The sequence below is a fragment of the Panicum virgatum genome, chromosome 1N, assembly GCF_016808335.1.
Source record: "Panicum virgatum strain AP13 chromosome 1N, P.virgatum_v5, whole genome shotgun sequence".
In the NCBI taxonomy this organism is placed as follows: Eukaryota; Viridiplantae; Streptophyta; class Magnoliopsida; order Poales; family Poaceae; genus Panicum; species Panicum virgatum.
Window position 1 is genome coordinate 18407708 of NC_053145.1, and position 20590 is coordinate 18428297.

Sequence of the window (20590 nt, forward strand, 5' to 3'; positions counted from 1 at the left end):
TATGTTTTGTCTTGACGACAACGTCATTGACATAGGCCTCGGCGTTGCGCCCGATCTGCCCCTAGAAGCATCTCTGAATGGCCTTCTAGTAGGTGGCGCCGGCATTCTTGAGGCTGAACATCATGGTGTTGTAGCAGTAGGCCCCGAAGGGGGTGATGAAGGGCGTCTTCTTTTGATCCGACTCCTTTAGGGCTATCTGGTGGTACCCTGAGTAACAATCAAGAAAAGAGAGGAGAACGCACCCGGCCGTCGAGTCAACGACCTAGTCGATGCGTGGTAGAAGAAAGGGATCCGTAGGGCAGTGTTTGTTGAGATCGGTATAGTCAACACACATTCTCCATTCACTATTTTTCTTTTTTACAAGAACTGGGTTTGCCAGCCAATCTGGGTGCGTGACTTCTCAGATAAAACCAGTGGCAAGGAGCCGGGTTACTTCTACCCTAATAGCCTCCTTTCGATCCTGCGAAGCGACAGAGCCATTAATGGGTCTTGCCTTCGAGTCAAGGTCTAGGGAGTGCTCGGCCTCCTCCCTCGAAACTCCCGGTATGTCAGATGGCTTCCTTGTGAAGATGTTCTAGTTGTCCTGGAGGACGGAGGTGAGCGCACTTTCCTATGCCGGGTCGAGGCTGGCCCCAATCACGACTGTCTTGTGAGGCTCATCGTCCATGAGGACAATGGTCTTAGTCGCCACGACTGGTGCGAGCTGCGATTCGGAAGTCGACTCCTTGGCGGGGATTTGTTGCTAGTCCGTCGGGAGGTTCTTTGCTACCTGGGCAACAAGAACCGAGTTCCTAGATCGTTCTAGGGTGTCAGAGAGCTTGATGTTCTCGGCCTCGCACACATAGGATGTCTGCTAATCTCCATAGATCGAGAGGACCCCCTTTGGAACTGGAATTTTCAGGAGAAGATACGTGTGGTTGGGGATCACCATAAATTTGGTGAGGGAGGGTCTTCCCAAGATGGCGTGGTAGGAGGTCTCAAACTCGGTGACCTCGAAGTTGACGTACTCGGTGCAGTAGTTGTCCCGAGTGACGAAGGTGATCGGCAGAGTGACCCGGCCGACTGGGGTCGACCCAGCTCCAGTGATGATGCCATAGAAGGCCTGGTCAGATGGCACCAGGGAAGTCATGTTGTAGCCCCTGCTCTCCAACGTACTGGCGAAGATGATGTCAAGGGCGGTGCCACCGTCGACGAGTACTTTGGCCAGGCAGACCTAGCTGACAACCGGGCTGACCACAAGGGGGTAAGCACCCGGCCTGGGCAAGTGGACCTAGTGGTCACGTCGATCGAAGGTGATCGGCGTCTCCGACCACCATAGGGGTTCAACCGGTTGTTTGAACACCAGGTTGACTTCGCGATCGTCCAGCTTCAGTTTGCGTCGGCATGATGGCTTGCTGGGGCCGCCAAATATGAAGTTGATGACCATGTCTTCTTCCTGAAAGTCCCCTAGGGAATCTTCGTCTCGCCTAGGCGAGTTGCGCCTCCGTAGGCGCGCCCGAGTGGTTCTGGAACCACTTGGCCTGTCGCAGTCATCGCGGCAGGGTCGCTTGGGGTCATCGTCCTTGATGACGCCGTTGGAGAGTGCTCGGCACTCCCGGCCACTGTGGTTCATTTCCTTGTGCCAAGGACACTTATCATCTAGGAGTCGATCCAGGTCCGCTTGGTTGAGGGTGGAGCGGAACTGGGACCTCTCGGCGACAGCGACGGTGTTCTCGGGGCCACGCTTGCGGTCCAGGTTCTTCAACGACTCGGCGCGGTCGTGCTTCCTCCCGTGACGAGGTGGGTAGTCATCGCGTCGGTGTCTCGGGCAGTTGTCCCGTTGAGACGGACGCTCGGAGGAGTCGTTCTTGGTCTTGTGCCGGCGATGGGCTCGCTCGGCGTCTTCCATGTCGGCGTGCTTGTTGACGACCGCCAACATATCGCCAACATGTCAATACTATGGAGGCCTTCATGGATGTGGTGGATGACATCCCTATCATCAACCTCCGTAATAGTATTACGGTTAGCGAAGTACCTCTTGATGTAGTCGTGGAGGGACTCGTCGGGTTGCTGGATGATGCTGCCCAGATCCCATCTGGTTTTGGGGCCCGGGCAGGATGCCTAGTAGTACTAGATGAAGGCACTGCAGAGGGCTTGCCAGCTGTTGATGGAGCTGGCCGGGTGCGCCTTCAGCCAGTTGAGATCTTGGCGGCTCATCATGACAGGGAAGTAGGCGACCGTGATGTCGTTGTCGCCGTTCGCCGCTCGGACGGTGATGGAGTAGGTGTGCAGCCATGTCTTGGGGTCTGACTCACCATCGTACTTCTCGATGTCGACTGGCTTGAAGGTGGCGGGCCACTAGATGGCCCTAAGCCAGTTGGAGAAGGCAGAGAAGCCGTCAAGGTCATTGCCGGGTTTGTAGTCGCGAGGTGGCCGTCGGGGAGGGTTGCTGCCTCGGCGGCCGTGGTACTAGTAGTCGGCATCGGGGACGCCGTGTTCCTCATCGTACCGGCGACGTCGCTCGCGCTCAGTGGCGTCGCGTTCGCGATGATGATTGTTGATGCGTGGGCACAGATCCTGCTGGTTGAGCTCGAGGCGGAGGTCATTCTGGTTGACCTCCTCTCCATCATCGCGGGGTCGTGTCGAGTGATGACTCGACTGGGCGCGGTAGGCTAAGTTGTCCTTGCGCATCTGCTGGGCCTGCGTGGCCTGGAGGCCCTCGAGCACCTGGAACACCGCGGCCAGATTGGCCAAAGGTGTGGCGAAGACATCTTGGCCGTTGTAGTCGAGGACAAAGCCGGCGTTGAGGTTGCGTGGTCGGATTGGTGAGTGCCGGTTTCTAGGGTTGCGGCGGTTGGCATCCTGCATGTTCTGCTCGGACTGACGAATCGTCGCCTCGTTGTGCCTCCTATCGGCGTGGATGTCGTTGCGGCGGTGTCGGTTAGCTCGCTCTTCGTTGTCCTTGTTGGGCCGGGTGTCGGAGTCGTCGGAGACGACGAAGATTCGGCGATGCTCCGGTGTAGATGAGCGGTTGGGTGGGAGGGTGAATGAAGTCTCCTGAAAGTCAGGCTCTGCTTCCGAGGCCGAGTCAGATCAGATCTGACTCAGGGCGACCGGATCCAAGAGGAGCACTCCGAGGTCGAGTATATTCCCTTTATATCATAGGGTGTTTGCAACCTGCATTTTAGCTCATTTTCCAACATTATATATTTTCTAAAGGGATAGTGGACTTAGGCATTATTTTAGATAAATATGAATGCAAGAAATGCAAACTCTCAAGATTTTCTGTCAAATTGACGCTTGAAAATGGTCTCTAGAAAGCGTCAACATAGGGGTGGGTGAGGCCATCACTCGCTCCTACAAATCCATTTAGGGGCAGGTGACGCTATCACCCGCCCATAAAAATATTTTTCTATTTTATTCTAAAAATTCATTTAAATCGTTAAATATAGCTCAAATCAAACAAAACTGAAACTTCTACACTATGGTTATTGGGAACTCTACAGACAAATATGTCAAATATATTTTTGTGTATATAAATATTAAGATTGTGGAAACTTGAAAATATGACTTAAGTTGTATGAGATACTATATAGAAGTAGCATATGTAGGGCACAACTAATAAATAATCTTGTAATACTAAATTTTATTAAATAAATAATGTATAAACTGTCGAAATTTTAGATCTTACCGCTAAAGCTTTAATGTGGAATTACTCTACATTTGACATCAGAGGTTTGTTTGAAAACGAATCAATACTTTTAGATTTTGAAACTAGAGAACTTATAATAATTTTTTTGGGCTACTAAATGACCTTAATTGAAAAGGTTACTAACTATAAAATTTTAGATCACATCAAGCTCTACAATTTTGGTGTAAAATTTAACTTCATCCGAGACCATGAAAAAGGTATGAATTTTTCATGTGAGAACATTTGTAAGGACGTGTCATGCCCTCACCCATCATTGAAAATCATTTTTAGGAGCTGGTGACATCATTATCCACCCCTAAAAATGTGTTTCTAGGGGAGGGTGACAGTGGAAATAATGGTGATAGCATCACCCGTCCATAAAAATGGTGGTCATTTTCAGGGATGGGTGACACCATCACTCGTCCCTAGAAATGCATTTTCATGAGCAAATCAACTGCTATAGTAGCTTCGCTCCATTTGTATGAGCAGGTAACATTTTGACCGCCACTAAAGAATGAAGCGTTCCTACAAATTGTTTTAGCAGTAGCGTCCCTTTAACGCTAATAGATCTTTGTGATTTGATCCAATAAAGCGTGGAATGGGTCTAGGCTAAAAATGGGTTGGACCTGGGCAAGTAAGGTGGACATGGGCCAATGCTGGCCCATTAAAATTTGGACCTGGCTATTTTCGAAATAATATTTTTTATAAAAATAGATAAATTTCAAATAAGTATACAATATTTACTTTATGAGAAATGTTAGGAAGTTTCCAGAAAATCACATAAAACTTTCAGAGATATAATTGGATTCAATGTGCTCAAATAATGTATTTGGAGCTAATAAAAATATTTTTAGATTTGTCCACTAAATGGATTTAGTTCTACAAAATTGAGAATAATTACCGGACAATTCACAGAAGACCTAATCAATATCTAATACATATTAATATACCCTAAAGCATATTAATTCACTTTCTGAAAACAATTATTTTTCCTGCACTAATATCATAATAATTACATAAAATATTGGAAAATTTAATATTATTATTAAGAGAAATCTTTGTCTTTATTAGTGTCATTTAGTCACGTCCCAAAATTAAGTATTTTGGGGGTATGATAGTCCACTTGCAACTTTCACATATAAACAAGGTACCGAGCACAAAATGAGCTGACCTCTTGCATCCAATTTTATTTTGTTGATACTTTTTGTTTCCCACTAAGGTATAAAAACATTTTATGATCAATATCTCTCTTGTAACAACTAGAAATTACGAAGACATCTTTAACCATTATTCTTTTGGCAAGGAGCTATCCGTTTAAAGTCGCTTCAAGTATAACGGCTCATTTTCCTGGAATTGTAATCAAAGAGTTATTTGTCGTATCAACTGGTTTTTCGTATTTATACCATTAGTGTTAAAATATGACCGAATATATACTTCTCTAATACTCGATACACCCTCTGTTCATCCAGATCAAGAGAGTTCAGTCAATATGAACATAATTAGTGGCCTCAATGAGTGTGCCACATTGTTCCAGTGGGTTAGATCGGCCATTTCATCTCTGCAAACCCAGCGGAATGGAACAGAAAATAACAAACTTCAAGGAGATGTGCTGCAGTTGCAGAGTGACCTTAAATGCCTTGGGGATACTCTACAGGCAATGTACATCCTCATTGATCGAGCAGAGTGGAGGATCCATGATCACTGTGTGGCTGACCTCCTTCCAAAAGTCAAAGAAGCAGTGTATGATGCAGAAGACCTTCTGGATGAATTCAAATGGCACGCGCATAAGGTGTCAGTTGAGGGCAATGAAACTCAGCTAGCTCCGTTCATCGATTTCTTTAACAGCGTCACTCAAGGTAGCTTCAACAAGGTGACTGATATCCAAAAAAGGCTAAATAATCTTTCTAACCAGCTCAAGGAAATGGGCTTCCATCAAGCAACTCCACGGTTTGATGAATCACTCAGGCCAGAGACCACCAGTTTTCCCACCGAGGCAAAGATATTTGGACGTGATAAGGAAATGAAGGAGCTTATTAGATTGCTCGGTGTACCTTTAAACAATAGAAAGAGAACAGGAAGTGAAGTCGTTGCACCTAACAATAATAGGAGGTATTCTTCCAGACACAAGACAGCAAGAACTGGAGATGGTTCATCCACAAGCAACCAGCAAGTTTATACCACCTTCAATAATAACGAAGAAACTATGGAGAGTGTTCCAGTTTTGCCCATTGTTGGAATTGGGGGAGTTGGAAAAACTACTTTGGCTCAAAAATTTTGCAGCCACCCGCAAGTGAAATCTCACTATGAAATCATTTGGATTTGTGTCTCAGATGACTTTGATGTCAAGAGGTTAACTAAAGAGGTCATAGAACAAGCTTCTAGGAAACCACCGACGACTGATAGTTTGAATTCTCTTCAAACTGATCTTGCAGACAGCTTGAACAAGAGAAGATTCTTGATTGTCCTCGATGATATGTGGGATGAAAATGGGGAGCGTTGGAAGAAGTTCTACACACCTCTCAGAAATGTACGTCTGGGAAGTATGATGCTTGTCACCACAAGGTCTGAGAAGGTGGCTGATATAGTGCGCACAGCAGATTCCTTCCGACTAGAGGGTTTGAAGGATGATGTCTTTTGGAAATTCTTTGAACTCTGTGCGTTTGGATCTGATAGGTCTAACAGGGATCCTGAGTTGCAACTGATTGGTAAGAAAATACTTCCAAAGTTGAGAGGTTCTCCTTTAGCTGCAAAAACTCTTGGACGGCTATTAGGAATTAGCCGTGACACTACACATTGGAATAATATACTAAACAGTGAATTGTGGCAGCATGATCAGGAGGGGACTGAAATTTTGCCAGCTCTTCGGTTGAGCTACATGTATTTACCATTCCATTTGAAGAGATGCTTCTCATTTTGTGCCGTGTACCCCAAAGATCACAATTTTGAAAAGGACAATTTGGCTGAAATGTGGGTAGCAGAGGGTTTTGTTGTACGTAAAGGTAACATTCCACTTCAAGATATTGGCTCTCAATACTTTCTAGAACTTGTAAACCGGTCCTTCTTTCAGAAATTTCGTGGTGCATATGTAATACATGACTTGATGCATGACATGGCACAACTTGTTTCAAAGGACGAATGCTTCATTGTAAAGAACTTGAGTGACCTTGAAGAAGTTCCACAAAGTGTTCGCCATCTATCAATACTGCCAATCACCAATGTTAATCGGTCCAACTTATTGAGATTAGCCGAGTGCACAAAGCTGCGCACTCTGCTTTGCAACAAGCCTTTGAGCAGTGGCAGTTTATCTTCAGCAATGGACTGCTGGTTTGAAAAACTTTTGTGCCTGCGTGTTATTTTCTGTGCCTCCACAGAGAAATTACCAGAAAGTATTGGCAACCTGAAGCATCTCCGGTACCTTGCAATATCCAGAACTTGCCATATTCGGAGCCTGCCTTCGTCATTCTGCAACCTTTATAACTTGCAGATTTTTTATGCTAGGAAATGCGAATTCGAAAGTTTACCCAGAGGCATCAGCAAGCTGATCAATCTGCAGAAGTTTGAATCAAAAAATACTCCCTTAATGGAAGTTGATGCTGCAGAGTTGAAAGACGAACTCAGTTTTATTGACAAATTTAATCCGCATCCAAGCGAGCTGACAATAAATAATCTTGGTGCAATGAGCAAGGATGGTGCAGCAGAAGCCGAACTCAAGAAGAAAGAATATCTGAATAGTCTGACTCTGATATGGTCTTCCTTAAGATGCCAAGAGCACAATGAGATAGAAGTACTTCAAGCTCTACAGCCTCCCACCAACATCAAGTCTGTACAGATTGAGGGTTATCCAGGTGAATATCTTCCTAGCTGGTTTCGTGGTTGTGATGGACCCGAGGCCATGTCATTTTCTGAGTTACCTACGGCGACAGTTGACAACAATAATATTAGCAGAGCCAGGACCATTTTCCCATTATTAACAGAGGTAAGCATTAAAGGGTGCCGAAACTTATCAGGCCTGGAACAATTTCTACATCCAATGACTTCTGTACCAGCCATCAGCAAAATAGTTATTGAAGATTGCGCAAGTGTAAAATCAGTACCAATTGAATGGCCCCCTTCCCTTGAACAAATAAGCGTGTCCAACTGTCCAAAAATGACACATCTCTCGGCCCCGTCTGCAAAGAAGCTCGAGCTGAAGTTTAAGATTTTTGGATTCAACATTGAGTGTAGTTCCCTCACCTACTTGCATATACATTCCTCCCAGCTGCCATCCATTGAACTAGAAAAGTGGAGTCTTCCAGTACTGCAGAGGCTCCACATCAGTGAGTGTGGTTGTCTGAAATTTATTAGAGAATCTGAGCACATATCCACGGGCCTTTCCCTTGGCTTGGCCAGAGCCAGAGGCAACACTGCCAAATTCCCGTTACTCACTGACCTAACTATAGTAGACTGCAGCAAGCTGGAAAGTATTGATGACCTCCTAACACATGAATGCCTCCCTACCATCGAGAGTATTAGTATTTGGTCTTGTGATTTGCTGTCCCTGCCCACCAAAAGATTTGAGAGTTTTCCTTTTCTGAAGAATTTGGACATCTGGCGGTGTCCACGTCTCTACTGGCAAAGAGAAATGGTGTTACCATCGTCCCTCCAGAAGCTCAGCTTACGCAGTTGTGGGGATTTCTCTGCCTGGTCTCCTAGGTGCTGCCTAGAGAACCTGACCTCCCTTGAGTCACTAATGATGGAATCATGCCGAGGTATAGTGTCCATTCCAGGTGATCTTTGGAGCAGTAATCTCAAGTCACTCCAAAATTTGTTGATTGCGGAATGTCCAGACCTTGTCTCAATTGGTGGACCGGAAGCAATTGCAAACATAAATACAGTATTCATTCAAGGCTGCCCAAAGTTGATGGAAATAGAGCAGCTGTGGTACGTATCTTAGGAAACTTGTGGATTGCACCTTTAAATTATCTTGTTTTCACATGTGAGATTATATCTTGGCTAGTTATATTTTGTCCACAGTTATTTCAAACATGTTTTGCACTCCGACTACCACTTGCAGTTCCATTTACATTTTCGTTTTTGGAGAATAGTCCTTTTGCTAATCAAATGTTCTCTACTTATGCAGGTTTGATGCGCCAGGCCCACAGGACATATAACCAATATCGCTGCCTCTTGATGATCACCTTCTTATCTCTATGTTCTTAGACATAGACAGTTACGGCTATTAGTTTGATAAATCAAACCATTTAGATACTTCATTATGCGATCATTCTATGAATTTTGGTTGGACGTGATCGTTCCTCCTTATTAAACTGAGACATCATGTTGTGCGAAATAAGATATGATGGATTAACCCCTCCAGCTCAGACAAGATGATTAGGTTTGGAGTTGGGATTGACCCCTCGTCTGTTTGGTCTGTCGCATTTTTATTCATATGAAAAGTTCGATGTGTTCATCTCAAATCTACAACAATATTTCAATTTTCCAATTTTCTGGAAGGCACAGGCACCAGAATAGGATTTTTCATGTCTCTATGCACTACGCCGAATGAACTGCATAATTAATCTTTGATCCGTTCAAAGGCATTCCACTGTAGACATTTACCATGGAGCAGAAAACAGTACATCAAGACTATGATAGCTGATTATTCTAAAGAAATTCATTCACAGCATGCACATTGCAATGGCATGAGCTACATTGGTATTATATTAGTACAAATCCAAGTGGGTGAACCAAACAAACTTGAACCACCCAGACAACAACCGCCTGGAAATGTTCCCAAGTTGGACCGAGGAGAGAATTTTTCCCATGATTGGGAAATGTTTGTGGGTGTACAAATGCCCTCGGTTAACCATGAACATCAAAGAGAAACCTGACATGGAGATTAAGCCTGGGGCTTGTCCTCAGCTTTCTTTGGCTGTTACAAAAACAGAGTAATCTACTCAGACCCGAGAACATAAAGAAATAGGTACAAAAAATTCTGAAAACAAAGTAAGCCGTCATCCACAGTACATAAGACATAGTTTGAAATAACAGAAGTTTCATTGTAACATCAAATAGTTAGATATTAATAAAAATTCAAACAAATATTTGGGAAAGAAAGCCACAAGTTCAGTACATCTTTAGTAGTGTAATGACTTAGCAGCAAAACAGTGGCCCCCCAAACCCATAAGATTGTAATGGACTGACTCTGGGAGAGGGTGCTGGCAGCACAACAGTGGGATACAATTGGAGATAGGCATAGCATGATTGATAAAAGGGTACACAATCCTTATAATTTCCATAACAAGCACAACTAAAGAATCGATACAAATTTGATCAGATGTCAACTAATTGGTTTCTGGAGTTCTGGTATCGCAGCAGCATAGACCTCCCTCTCCCCCTCCTCTCCTCAATCTACCTAGGACCCAAATCCAATAACCAGCGTAATGGATTGGGACATAGATCCTGATCAGTGATTTTATCCCTTTATAATGATAGCTTCTTTTACTATAGATTAAATATTTTCTTAATAAAATTTAATTATAATTATAGAAGAACACAATATGATGAATGCATAATAATTCATTAAATACTGATTGATTGGCTGAATCAAAGACTAATCCACGGGCACTGCTGTTGCACAAGATTCATGTCCACACAGAGGTACCCTTTTATCCGATGGGCGCATACTGTTTTTCTCATCATTAGTATGCAACTCTCACATGTCATGCAGCACATAGCTCTGCAATTTGGTGTTTTGTCTCAGGAGCCTCCTAATATCCTAAAATAACAACACCAAATACATCCTATTTGTCTTATAAAAAAAAACATCCTATTTGTAGCCATTTGAGCTTGTCTGGGTTAAACTCAAGCACCTCCTACTGGACCCAGGAGTTTGACATAGGCCAAAAAACAATATAACCAACATAGTTACATGCATTTTTAGGACCTAACTAATACTAATTAACATACAATGAAATGATATAGTTTAGATCATATCATGCATTTATATATTTCTAAAAGTGTAAAATATTTTGAAGGTCCATACTTGTTATGCTGCACAATAACAGCTCTGTACAGTAACTGTACTTAGCATTATACCAAATCTTCATTATTTGAAGCTTTTGTGGAATTGAAACAGTGAAAACAGCATATTAACCAATGTTGTCTGGCTACGAAGTTTTCTTTCTTGGTAAAACAAGGGCTTAAGATCATACCTGCATCCACAAATCTAAAAACTAACTGCAAAAGCACATTTTAACTGTGATCTAGCTTCTAATCACCAAGGAACAAGAATTTATCATACAATCCTCTTAAGTTTTACTGGGGAAAAATTAGGGAGATGGACTACATTAGCTTTAGGGTTGATACTGTTAGATATCTAGGCAATTTTCGGTATATTTTAATTCCAAAATTAAATGTATAAACTAACAATATTTCTATGACTTTAAGGAGTAAAATAAAACATGTGAACATATTTATACTTATCACACATATAAGCATAAACAATATAAATAACCAAAGTTTCAGGGAGTACCCTGAAGCGGGGCCGTTGCCGGAGGCATTGGCTGCGCTGTTACCAACTGGAGTAGACATCTACTCGGTTGGCCTCAGTCGAAGTAGTCGAACTAAATCGGTGCAGGAAGAAGTTCGCAGTGCAGTCCCGCGAACGGTCACCAAGATGTAGTCGACGTAGTCGTTCGGCCACCAGAATGTAGTCGACGTAGTCGTTCGGCTCGTCCACCAGGAAGTAGTCGTACAATCGGGCAAAGCCTTAGTATTTTTGAGCAGTCACGCTAAAGCGTTACCCAAAAACCTGATTGCCCGCCTATCCCGTGCAGGATCTCAAGGCGAGCAAGGTTTCGGAGGCCTGCTTACGCTAATTCTGTGCGCGCAGAAATTAGCGTTGGGGAACTCAGTTGTTGCAACTGGAGAGGGAGAAGAGAGGAGCCGAGTTGCCTCAGTGCTCTGGTACGGAATGGATGAGGGGAATGGCACTCCTTATATAGTGACTCAGGTGCTCAGGATCGTTGAACCTGGACACCATCAGAGTCATTTAGGTGATGCGGTTATGGCCATTAATTACATATTTAATTGCACGTTTAATCGCACGATTAATTGCTGTCAACGGCAAAATAGCCATCACATCGCACCGCGCCGCACCGCACCGCACCTGCACGTCACGTCCGGCCGCGCATGCGCACGCGCACGCGCACCGCCCGTCCGGCCGGCCGGCCGCGCCGCGCCTCGGCCACGGCCCGGCCCGGCCCGGCCCGGCTCGGCGAGGCGAGCGAGATCCTCCTCTTACCGGCTTCACAAGTGGTGTACACGAAGTCCACCTTTTAAGTCGGTTGAGATCCTCCTCAATTCCCGGTACGGAATTAAGCATTGATTCCCTAGCATTAATAGTGGGCTTTAAATTCTTTTAATGCTTTAGAATAAATGGGCCAAGCCCATTACTCCAACAATCCCCACCAAGAAATTCAAGCCACACTAGAAATACCCTCATTCCCTCATTGATATACCAGTATTCGACAGAGACTGTTAAGTTGAACTTCCATCTAGGACAAAGGCTACACTTATTCACAACTGTGCAATGGACTATGCCTTGAATTGCCAGTTTTGTGCAAACAAGTTTGACCAGAGCCCTACACTGGTACTAGGCTGCAAAAGCATCCCCGCGGTTTGGAGCTTATAAGTCATACTCCAGGCCCTTCATGAGTTTCTAGAGAATACCCAATTCTCATAGACCATGACCAGTGGTCAAACTCATATAGGTGTGTTCCTTTCAGATGTTCTGTAGGACAACATCTTTGTTTCAAGAAAACAACTCATTTGTTTAAAAGAAACCACCTGGCACACATTAAGGTATAGACCAACCTGCCATACAGATTAGAAGAGAAATGCACCTTATACACGGAATGAGCCCTTTTTACAAAGGTTCTCTTCTCACTGTCAGACTTTAGTTTGTTTTACCATCCTAATTCACGGGATCTCCGATCACATAGGACAGGTTTCCACTATAGAATGACTCACGTGGGTCTCAAGCCCAATTCCATAGATGCATTGTCTATCACATTTCGTGAAAGACCCTTTGTAAACTGATCTGCCAGATTTTTAGCCGTCTGAACATAGTCCAGGGCTATAACTCCGGAGTTTCTCAATTTTCTGACAGATTTCAACCGCCTTTTTACATGTCTAGATGACTTCATGTTATCTTTTGAACTATTCACCTTGACAATTACCGTTTGATTGTCACAGTTCATTAGGATTGCCGGTAACGGTTTTTCAACTATCGGCAAGTCCATAAGGAGCTCACGAAGTCACTCAGCCTCAACAGTGGCGGTATCTAATGCTGTGAGTTCTGCTTCCATAGTTGACCTCGTTAAGATGGTCTGCTTGCAAGACTTCCAGGAAACAGCTCCACCACCAAGTGTAAACACATATCCACTTGTGGCCTTTATCTCATCAGCATCAGAAATCCAATTTGAATCACTATACCCTTCTAGTACCCTTGGGTACCCGGTGTAGTGAATTCCATAGTTCATTGTCTCCTTCAGATAGCGCATTACTCTTTCAAGAGCCTTCCAATGATCATCTCCCGGGTTTGAAACAAACCGGCTCAGTTTGCTTACAGCAAACGAGATGTCAGGTCTTGTAGCGCTCGCTAAATACATTAATGAACCAATGATCTGAGAATATCTCAGCTGATCTCGCATTATCCTTTTGTTCTTTCTAAGAATTAAACTGACATCATATGGTGTTGAGACAGGTTTATAGTCGCTATAACCAAAGCGACTTAACACCTTCTCCACATAGTGAGACTGTGTAAGAATCACCCCACCATTGATCTCTTTTACCAGTTTTATATTAAGGATAACATCAGCTTCTCCCAGATCCTTCATCTCAAAATTTTGAGATAAAAACTCTTTGACTTCCTTAATCACATTAAGGCTAGTGCCAAAGATCAGTATGTCATCCACATACAAGCACAAAATCACTCCTTCAGCCCCACCATAGCGATAGTACACACATCTGTCAGCTTCGTTCACAACAAAGCCGGCAGAGGTCAAAGTTCTATCAAACTTTTCATGCCACTGCTTAGGCGCTTGCTTGAGACCATATAAAGATTTTAACAACTTACAAACCATTCCTTCTTGACCCTTTGATACAAACCCATCCGGCTGATCCATATAGATCTCCTCTTCTAACTCTCCATTGAGGAAAGCCGTCTTAACGTCCATCTGATGAACGAGAAGACCATAAGAGGCTGCCAGGGAAAGTAACACTCGAATTGTGGTCAATCGGGCAACTGGTGAATAAGTGTCAAAGAAATCTTCTCCTTCTTTTTGGGTATAACCCTTGGCCACAAGCCTAGCCTTGTACTTTTCAATAGTACCATCTGGCCTAAGCTTTTTCTTGAATACCCACTTGCATCCAACCGTTTTACATCCATAAGGACGTTCAACGACCTCCCAGGTTCCATTAGACATGATAGAATCCATCTCACTCCTTACTGCTTCCTTCCAATAGTCAGCATCAGGAGATGAATATGCCTCTTCAATGGTTCTGGGTGTATCATCTATGAGGTATACAATGAAATCATCACCAAAAGACTTTACAGTCCTTTGTCTCTTGCTCTTTCTCGGAGCATCATTGTTATCCTCCTCAGGATTTTCTACAAGTGTATGTTCATTGTGTTCTATCGGCTCAGCAGAGCCATCATCCTCGATGAACTCTTGCCTAGATGAACTTGTTTCATCTCTCATGGGAAAAATGTTTTCAAAAAATGTAGCATCTCTGGACTCCATTATAGTACCAACATGCATGTCAGGTACTCCAGATTTCACTATTAAAAATCTATATCCAATGCTGTGAATAGCATAACCTAGAAAGATACAATCCACAGTTTTAGGTCCAAGCTTACGTTTCTTGGTTATTGGCACACTCACTTTTGCCAAACAACCCCATGTACGTAAGTATGACAGTGTTGGCCTTTTCTTCTCCCATTCCTCGAATGGAGTTATCTCTTTATTCTTTGTAGGAACACGGTTTAGGACATGACATGCAGTCAATATAGCCTCACCCCACCATTCCTTGGAAAGTCCCGCTGTATCTAACATGGCGTTAACCAAATCCGTTAGAGTGCGGTTCTTTCTTTCGGCAACCCCATTTGACTGAGGTGAATAGGGAGGCGTCCTCTCATGAATAATACCATGTTCCTCGCAGAATAAAGTAAATAAATTTGAGAAATACTCGCCACCACGATCTGACCTAACTCTTTTGATCTTTCTCTCAAGTTGGTTTTCTACTTCAGCTTTATAGATTTTAAAGTAGTGTAAAGCTTCATCTTTTGACTTCAACAAATAGATGTAACAAAATCTAGTACTATCATCAATCAAAGTCATGAAATATTTTTTACCACCTTTTGTCAACACTCCATTCATTTCGCACAAATCGGAATGAATTAATTCTAAGGGTGCCAAGCTCCTTGCCTCCGCGGTCTTATGAGGCTTACGAGTTTGTTTTGATTCAACACATACATGACACTTAGAATTTTTGACAAAAGTGAACTTTGGAATTAAGCTCAAATTAGCTAAGCGCATCATACAACCAAAATTAACGTGACAAAGCCTCGAATGCCAAACATTTGTTTCATCAACGTTAATAACATTGTATGCAATTTTATTACAAACATCTGACAAAGAAAGACGGAACAAGCCTTCGCTTTCATAACCTTTTCCAACAAAAGTACCAAACTTAGACAAGATACATTTATTGGACTCAAAGACTAATTTGAAACCATCTCTACACAGTAGAGAGCCGCTGACTAAATTCTTCTTGATGGTGGGGACATGCTGCACGTTCTTCAGCTGCACGGTCTTCCCCGAAGTAAACTTCAGATTTACCGTACCAACACCAAGAACACGCGCATGTGATCTGTTCCCCATCAGCAAGGAGGAAGTCCCGCCGGTCTGGTAAGAAGAGAACAAAGAAGCATCAGCACAAACATGAATATTAGCACCAGTGTCAACCCACCACTCGGGTGAACCAAAGACTGAAAGAACAGTAGGTAATAAATTACCGTACCCCGAAGTTCCTCCAGGCTCGCTAATAACCATGTTGGCGGAGTCGTTGCCTTTGCGGTTCGGACACTTTGCAGCAAAGTGATCCGTACTAGCGCACACATAGCAAGCTCCCGTCTTCTTCTTCTTCTTAAAAGTGGTTGTCTTCTTAGTCTTTGGTTGGTTCTGCGGTGGCTTTTTCTTGTTCTTGTGGGAGTTGTTCTTCTGAACAAGATTGGCACTTGAAGCACCAACAACTCCTTTCCCACGTATGTCCTTTGCTCTCGCCTTCTCCTCAACATCAAGAGTCCCTATGAGTCCATCTATTGTGAACTCCTGTCTCTTATGTTTTAGAGAAGTAGCAAAGTCCCTCCAAGAAAGTGGCAGCTTAGAGATTATACCTCCAGCCACAAACTTATTGGGTAACACACATGGGGACTCTTTGCTGCAATTTTTGAGATCTTTTGCTAGAGTATGTATTTCATGAGCCTGTTCCACTACAGAACGGTCTTCGACCATCCTGTACTCAAGGAACTGCTCCATGATATACAACTCACTCCCGGCGTCAGATACTCCATATTGAGCCTCAAGAGCATCCCACAATGCTTTGCCAGTTGGCAGCCGGATATAAGAATCCACCAGGTTATCACCGAGAGCACTAATGATCAAGCCTCGAAAGAGGATATCAGCCTCATCGAACGCACTCCCTTCCTCTGGAGAGAATTGTTCAGGCTTACCCTCTTTCACATGGATCACTCTCGATAGTGTTAACCACAGTATAAGCCGCTCTTGCCAACGTTTGTAATTTGAACCATCAAAAGGTGGTGGTTTGATTGATGCAGCAAAGCTAGATACCGAAAGCCTATTAACACAATCAGGTTTTTGGAATGTTAGATATCTAGGCAATTTTCGGTATATTTTAATTCCAAAATTAAATGTATAAACTAACAATATTTCTATGACTTTAAGGAGTAAAATAAAACATGTGAACATATTTATACTTATCACACATATAAGCATAAACAATATAAATAACCAAAGTTTCAGGGAGTACCCTGAAGCGGGGCCGTTGCCGGAGGCATTGGCTGCGCTGTTACCAACTGGAGTAGACATCTACTCGGTTGGCCTCAGTTGAAGTAGTCGAACTAAATCGGTGCAGGAAGAAGTTCGCAGTGCAGTCCCGCGAACGGTCACCAAGATGTAGTCGACGTAGTCGTTCGGTCACCAGAATGTAGTCGACGTAGTCGTTCGGCTCGTCCACCAGGAAGTAGTCGTACAATCGGGCAAAGCCTTAGTATTTTTGAGCAGTCACGCTAAAGCGTTACCCAAAAACCTGATTGCCCGCCTATCCCGTGCAGGATCTCAAGGCGAGCAAGGTTTCGGAGGCCTGCTTACGCTAATTCTGTGCGCGCAGAAATTAGCGTTGGGGAACTCAGTTGTTGCAACTGGAGAGGGAGAAGAGAGGAGCCGAGTTGCCTCAGTGCTCTGGTACAGAATGGATGAGGGGAATGGCACTCCTTATATAGTGACTCAGGTGCTCAGGATCGTTGAACCTGGACACCATCAGAGTCATTTAGGTGATGCGGTTATGGCCATTAATTACATATTTAATTGCACGTTTAATCGCACGATTAATTGCTGTCAACGGCAAAATAGCCATCACATCGCACCGCGCCGCACCGCACCGCACCTGCACGTCACGTCCGGCCGCGCATGCGCACGCGCACGCGCACCGCCCGTCCGGCCGGCCGGCCGCGCCGCGCCTCGGCCACGGCCCGGCCCGGCCCGGCCCGGCTCGGCGAGGCGAGCGAGATCCTCCTCTTACCGGCTTCACAAGTGGTGTACACGAAGTCCACCTTTTAAGTCGGTTGAGATCCTCCTCAATTCCCGGTACGGAATTAAGCATTGATTCCCTAGCATTAATAGTGGGCTTTAAATTCTTTTAATGCTTTAGAATAAATGGGCCAAGCCCATTACTCCAACAGATACAGCATGTTCCTAAGGCGGTAAGGCGAGGCTAGGTGAGCGACCCCCGCCCGGACGCCTAGGCGAACTAGGCGCTAGGCGAGGCGACGCTATACAAAAATACACAAAATTCAGAATATAAACTGAACATAAAGTAATATCCTAATCAATTATTTATCATGGTTCTGAAAACATAGCAATCAGCATATAAACTAAGCAATTACCATAAAAACTGAGCAGCTAATATCCTAATCAGTGATCTTACTAGTTACTACCAGCTAATAAACAAAGGGCCAAAGGGGCCAAAGCAGAGCAGCTAATGGACAAACTGAAGTGCTGTAGCAGACCCATGCTCTGTTTTATATGCAAGCACAGCATAAAGAGGAGGCCAGGAAGGGGACAGAGCCGGAGGGAGACATGCAGAGGCGGCCGGATCTGACATGCCGCTTGAGGATATGCACCGGCAGTTGGAAGGGAGGGAGATGGAGGAGCAGAGATGTCGGCGCCAGGGGATGTGGATGCGCCGGCGGCTGGAAGGGAGGGAGGCGGAGGTGCAGAGCTGCCGGCGCCCAAGCATGCGCCGGTGAGAAGCTTCGTTGGCCAGATCCCATTCCTCTCTGGCTCCCCTATTTCTCGTCCCAATCTCTCGCCTAATCTCTATCCCTCTCCGATTCTCCCCGCGTGGCAGTGGACAGGCGGGAAGCACCGCGCGGGAACCCTCATTTCCACGCACGGGAACGATTTTGGGGTCGGGCGGGCGACAACCTCTGTGTCTCCCGAGCAGGGCGCCCGCCGAAGGGTGGTTGGCGTCCCGCCAACGCCAAACAGGGGAAGGCGGATGCCATACACGAGGTTAGCTAGACAGCCTGGACGCCCAGCAACCTGCAGCGCCCGAACGCCCAGGCGACGCCTTTAAAACCATGGATTGATCAAAAAGTTACGGCCATTTTGCAAATCATATAGGTCTATTAGTAAAAGCTGCACTACTTGACCTGAAGTGGAACAGAAAAGAAAGATCATGCAACAGCCAGGACCAGGTGAAAGATAAGAAATATAATATTGTGGCACCTTCCATCAAATTAAAACATTAAAAAATTGAGAAAATTGATAAAATTGCAATACCCTGTATAATGTTACCCCGAAGAGGGGAAAATCAAGAAAAATAATAAAATTGCAATACCCTGTATATGTTACTCCGAAGAGGGGAAAAATTATTACAGGGATACCAAAAGGCTGGCAGACTTTACACACAAATGTGGAACCAGTGCATATATAGTTCCCTTGACAACCTAATCATATGCCACCGAATCAGTCACATATGGACAGGTAAGGTGTAAAGGGTGCTGCAATGTAAGCTTATCAGAAGGAGGTTTCTAGAAAGGTCTCTGAACTAGGAACAGATGGATAATACCATTCATGTAATCCTCCTAACTTTATCTTCAAATTGTCTACACAAACTTCTGCATTTTCACGAATACCTAAGATTGAATGAATGGCAAGGAAGGTTACACTAAATTTACAATTTTGCATTAACATTCTGTACTAATTATCTTATGTAACCGACATATTCATCCTATTTCTTGCTTATCGAACTGTGACTAGATGCTAAATGAGAAGATCGCAAGTTCCACGCACACGGTGTACCTTAACACCAGATACAAATAATATGACACCGAGACGATATGATTCTAGGCATATGCCAAACTTTGGTAAACAAGCAAATTCTTATAGGGTTCTTGGCCAAACGAAGAGTAGTATAAGAAATACCGTAACCCAACTTCCAAACAAACATAACGGTAGCAAGCACAAGCTGCACTGTGTTTATCTAACCAAGCTACCAGTAATCCCATTGATATAGTATGTTCAACTCAGTGCAGCAACAAGCACCCACGCACGCAGGTTGTTCGACAAAATGAAAGTGAAAGCACAAAATGAAAGAAAGGCTGCACCTTGATGCCAGGGAACGACATACCGAGTTCCTCCTCGGGGATGACGACGGGCCACTTCTCCCCGGCATCGCGGAACATCTGCTCGGTGTCGATGAGCCGGCCCCGGGCGAGGATCTGGTCCCGGATGCCCTGCACGGTGGCGCCCTCCGCGGCAACGATGGCCTCCTCGGCGCCGTTGAGGTAGGTCACGAGGACCCGCGGCGGCGGAAGAGGCGGCCGCGACTTGGGGTCCTCGGTGGGGGGCTGGGCGGGGAGGCGGCGGAGCTCGACGGAGCAGGCCGGGTTGGAGTCCTTGGCCTTGCGGCCGTTGCACTGCGCCAAGAGCTCCACCGCCGCCGCCTTCCGCAGGTCCAGCGGGCAGTACTCCACCACCACCTTGGACAGGAACTTGAGCATCTCTCCTCCCCTCGCCGCCTTCCTCCTCGCCGCAGCCACCGCTTGGCCCAAGGCCGAGCTCTTTAATATTTTGGACCAAGCCCATGATTATACATGCGTTACATATGGTTACCACGCCATTTTTTTTCTTTTTTTTTGGATTGGACAACACACTTAAAAGGATTACGAATTACATCTCCATCTCAGATTCGAAGTGGCATGTTGTCAGAAGCATACTGCTTTTCACATAGACATGCTTATTTTTCAGAAAAAATTATGACTTGGAAGAATGCAACCATCATATATATGTTCCGTAGGTTTCAGCATGCACGTTTGTTTGATTCACGTCCGATTCAGATAAAGCAGAGCAACGTTTCCATGACCAGGCTTGGGTGCGTCAGTGAGCAATTTAGGCTTTGTGGCATTGTTTGGAAACTGGCTCCTCAAATTTCCCACATTGCGTAAGAAAATCACCAAAATTGAAAAACCAACTTCCTAGGTGTATCCAGTTAACTACAAAATTGCAAAGAGATCAAACTCGCAATGGTGTTGGCCTACAATTATTCAGGCTGGTTCATGACAGTTTCAAG

At 44.7% G+C, this 20590-nt stretch overlaps 2 protein-coding genes across 39 annotated transcripts in view; one reads left to right on the plus strand and one right to left on the minus strand.

Moving 5' to 3' along the window:
- LOC120655415 (putative disease resistance protein RGA4) overlaps positions 1-9120 on the plus strand; it is a 126698-nt gene extending 117578 nt beyond the window's left edge. For all 38 annotated transcript variants that reach the window (XM_039933220.1, XM_039933225.1, XM_039933229.1 and 35 more), the window contains 2 exons: positions 5140-8590; positions 8790-9120. In XM_039933220.1, the coding sequence (XP_039789154.1) occupies positions 5160-8590; positions 8790-8820 (3462 nt within the window). In that variant the 5' untranslated portion in view covers positions 5140-5159 and the 3' untranslated portion in view covers positions 8821-9120. The remainder of the gene's footprint in view (positions 1-5139; positions 8591-8789) is intronic.
- Positions 9121-9270: 150 nt separating this feature from the next.
- Positions 9271-20047, minus strand: LOC120655425. Its single transcript, XM_039933266.1, has 2 exons — positions 19626-20047; positions 9271-9581 (listed from the first exon to the last, which is right to left on the minus strand). The coding sequence occupies exons 1-2, from the start codon at positions 20019-20021 to the stop codon at positions 9549-9551; spliced, it is 429 nt and encodes a 142-aa protein (XP_039789200.1). The 5' UTR covers positions 20022-20047; the 3' UTR covers positions 9271-9548.
- Between the last annotated feature and the right edge of the window lie 543 nt (positions 20048-20590).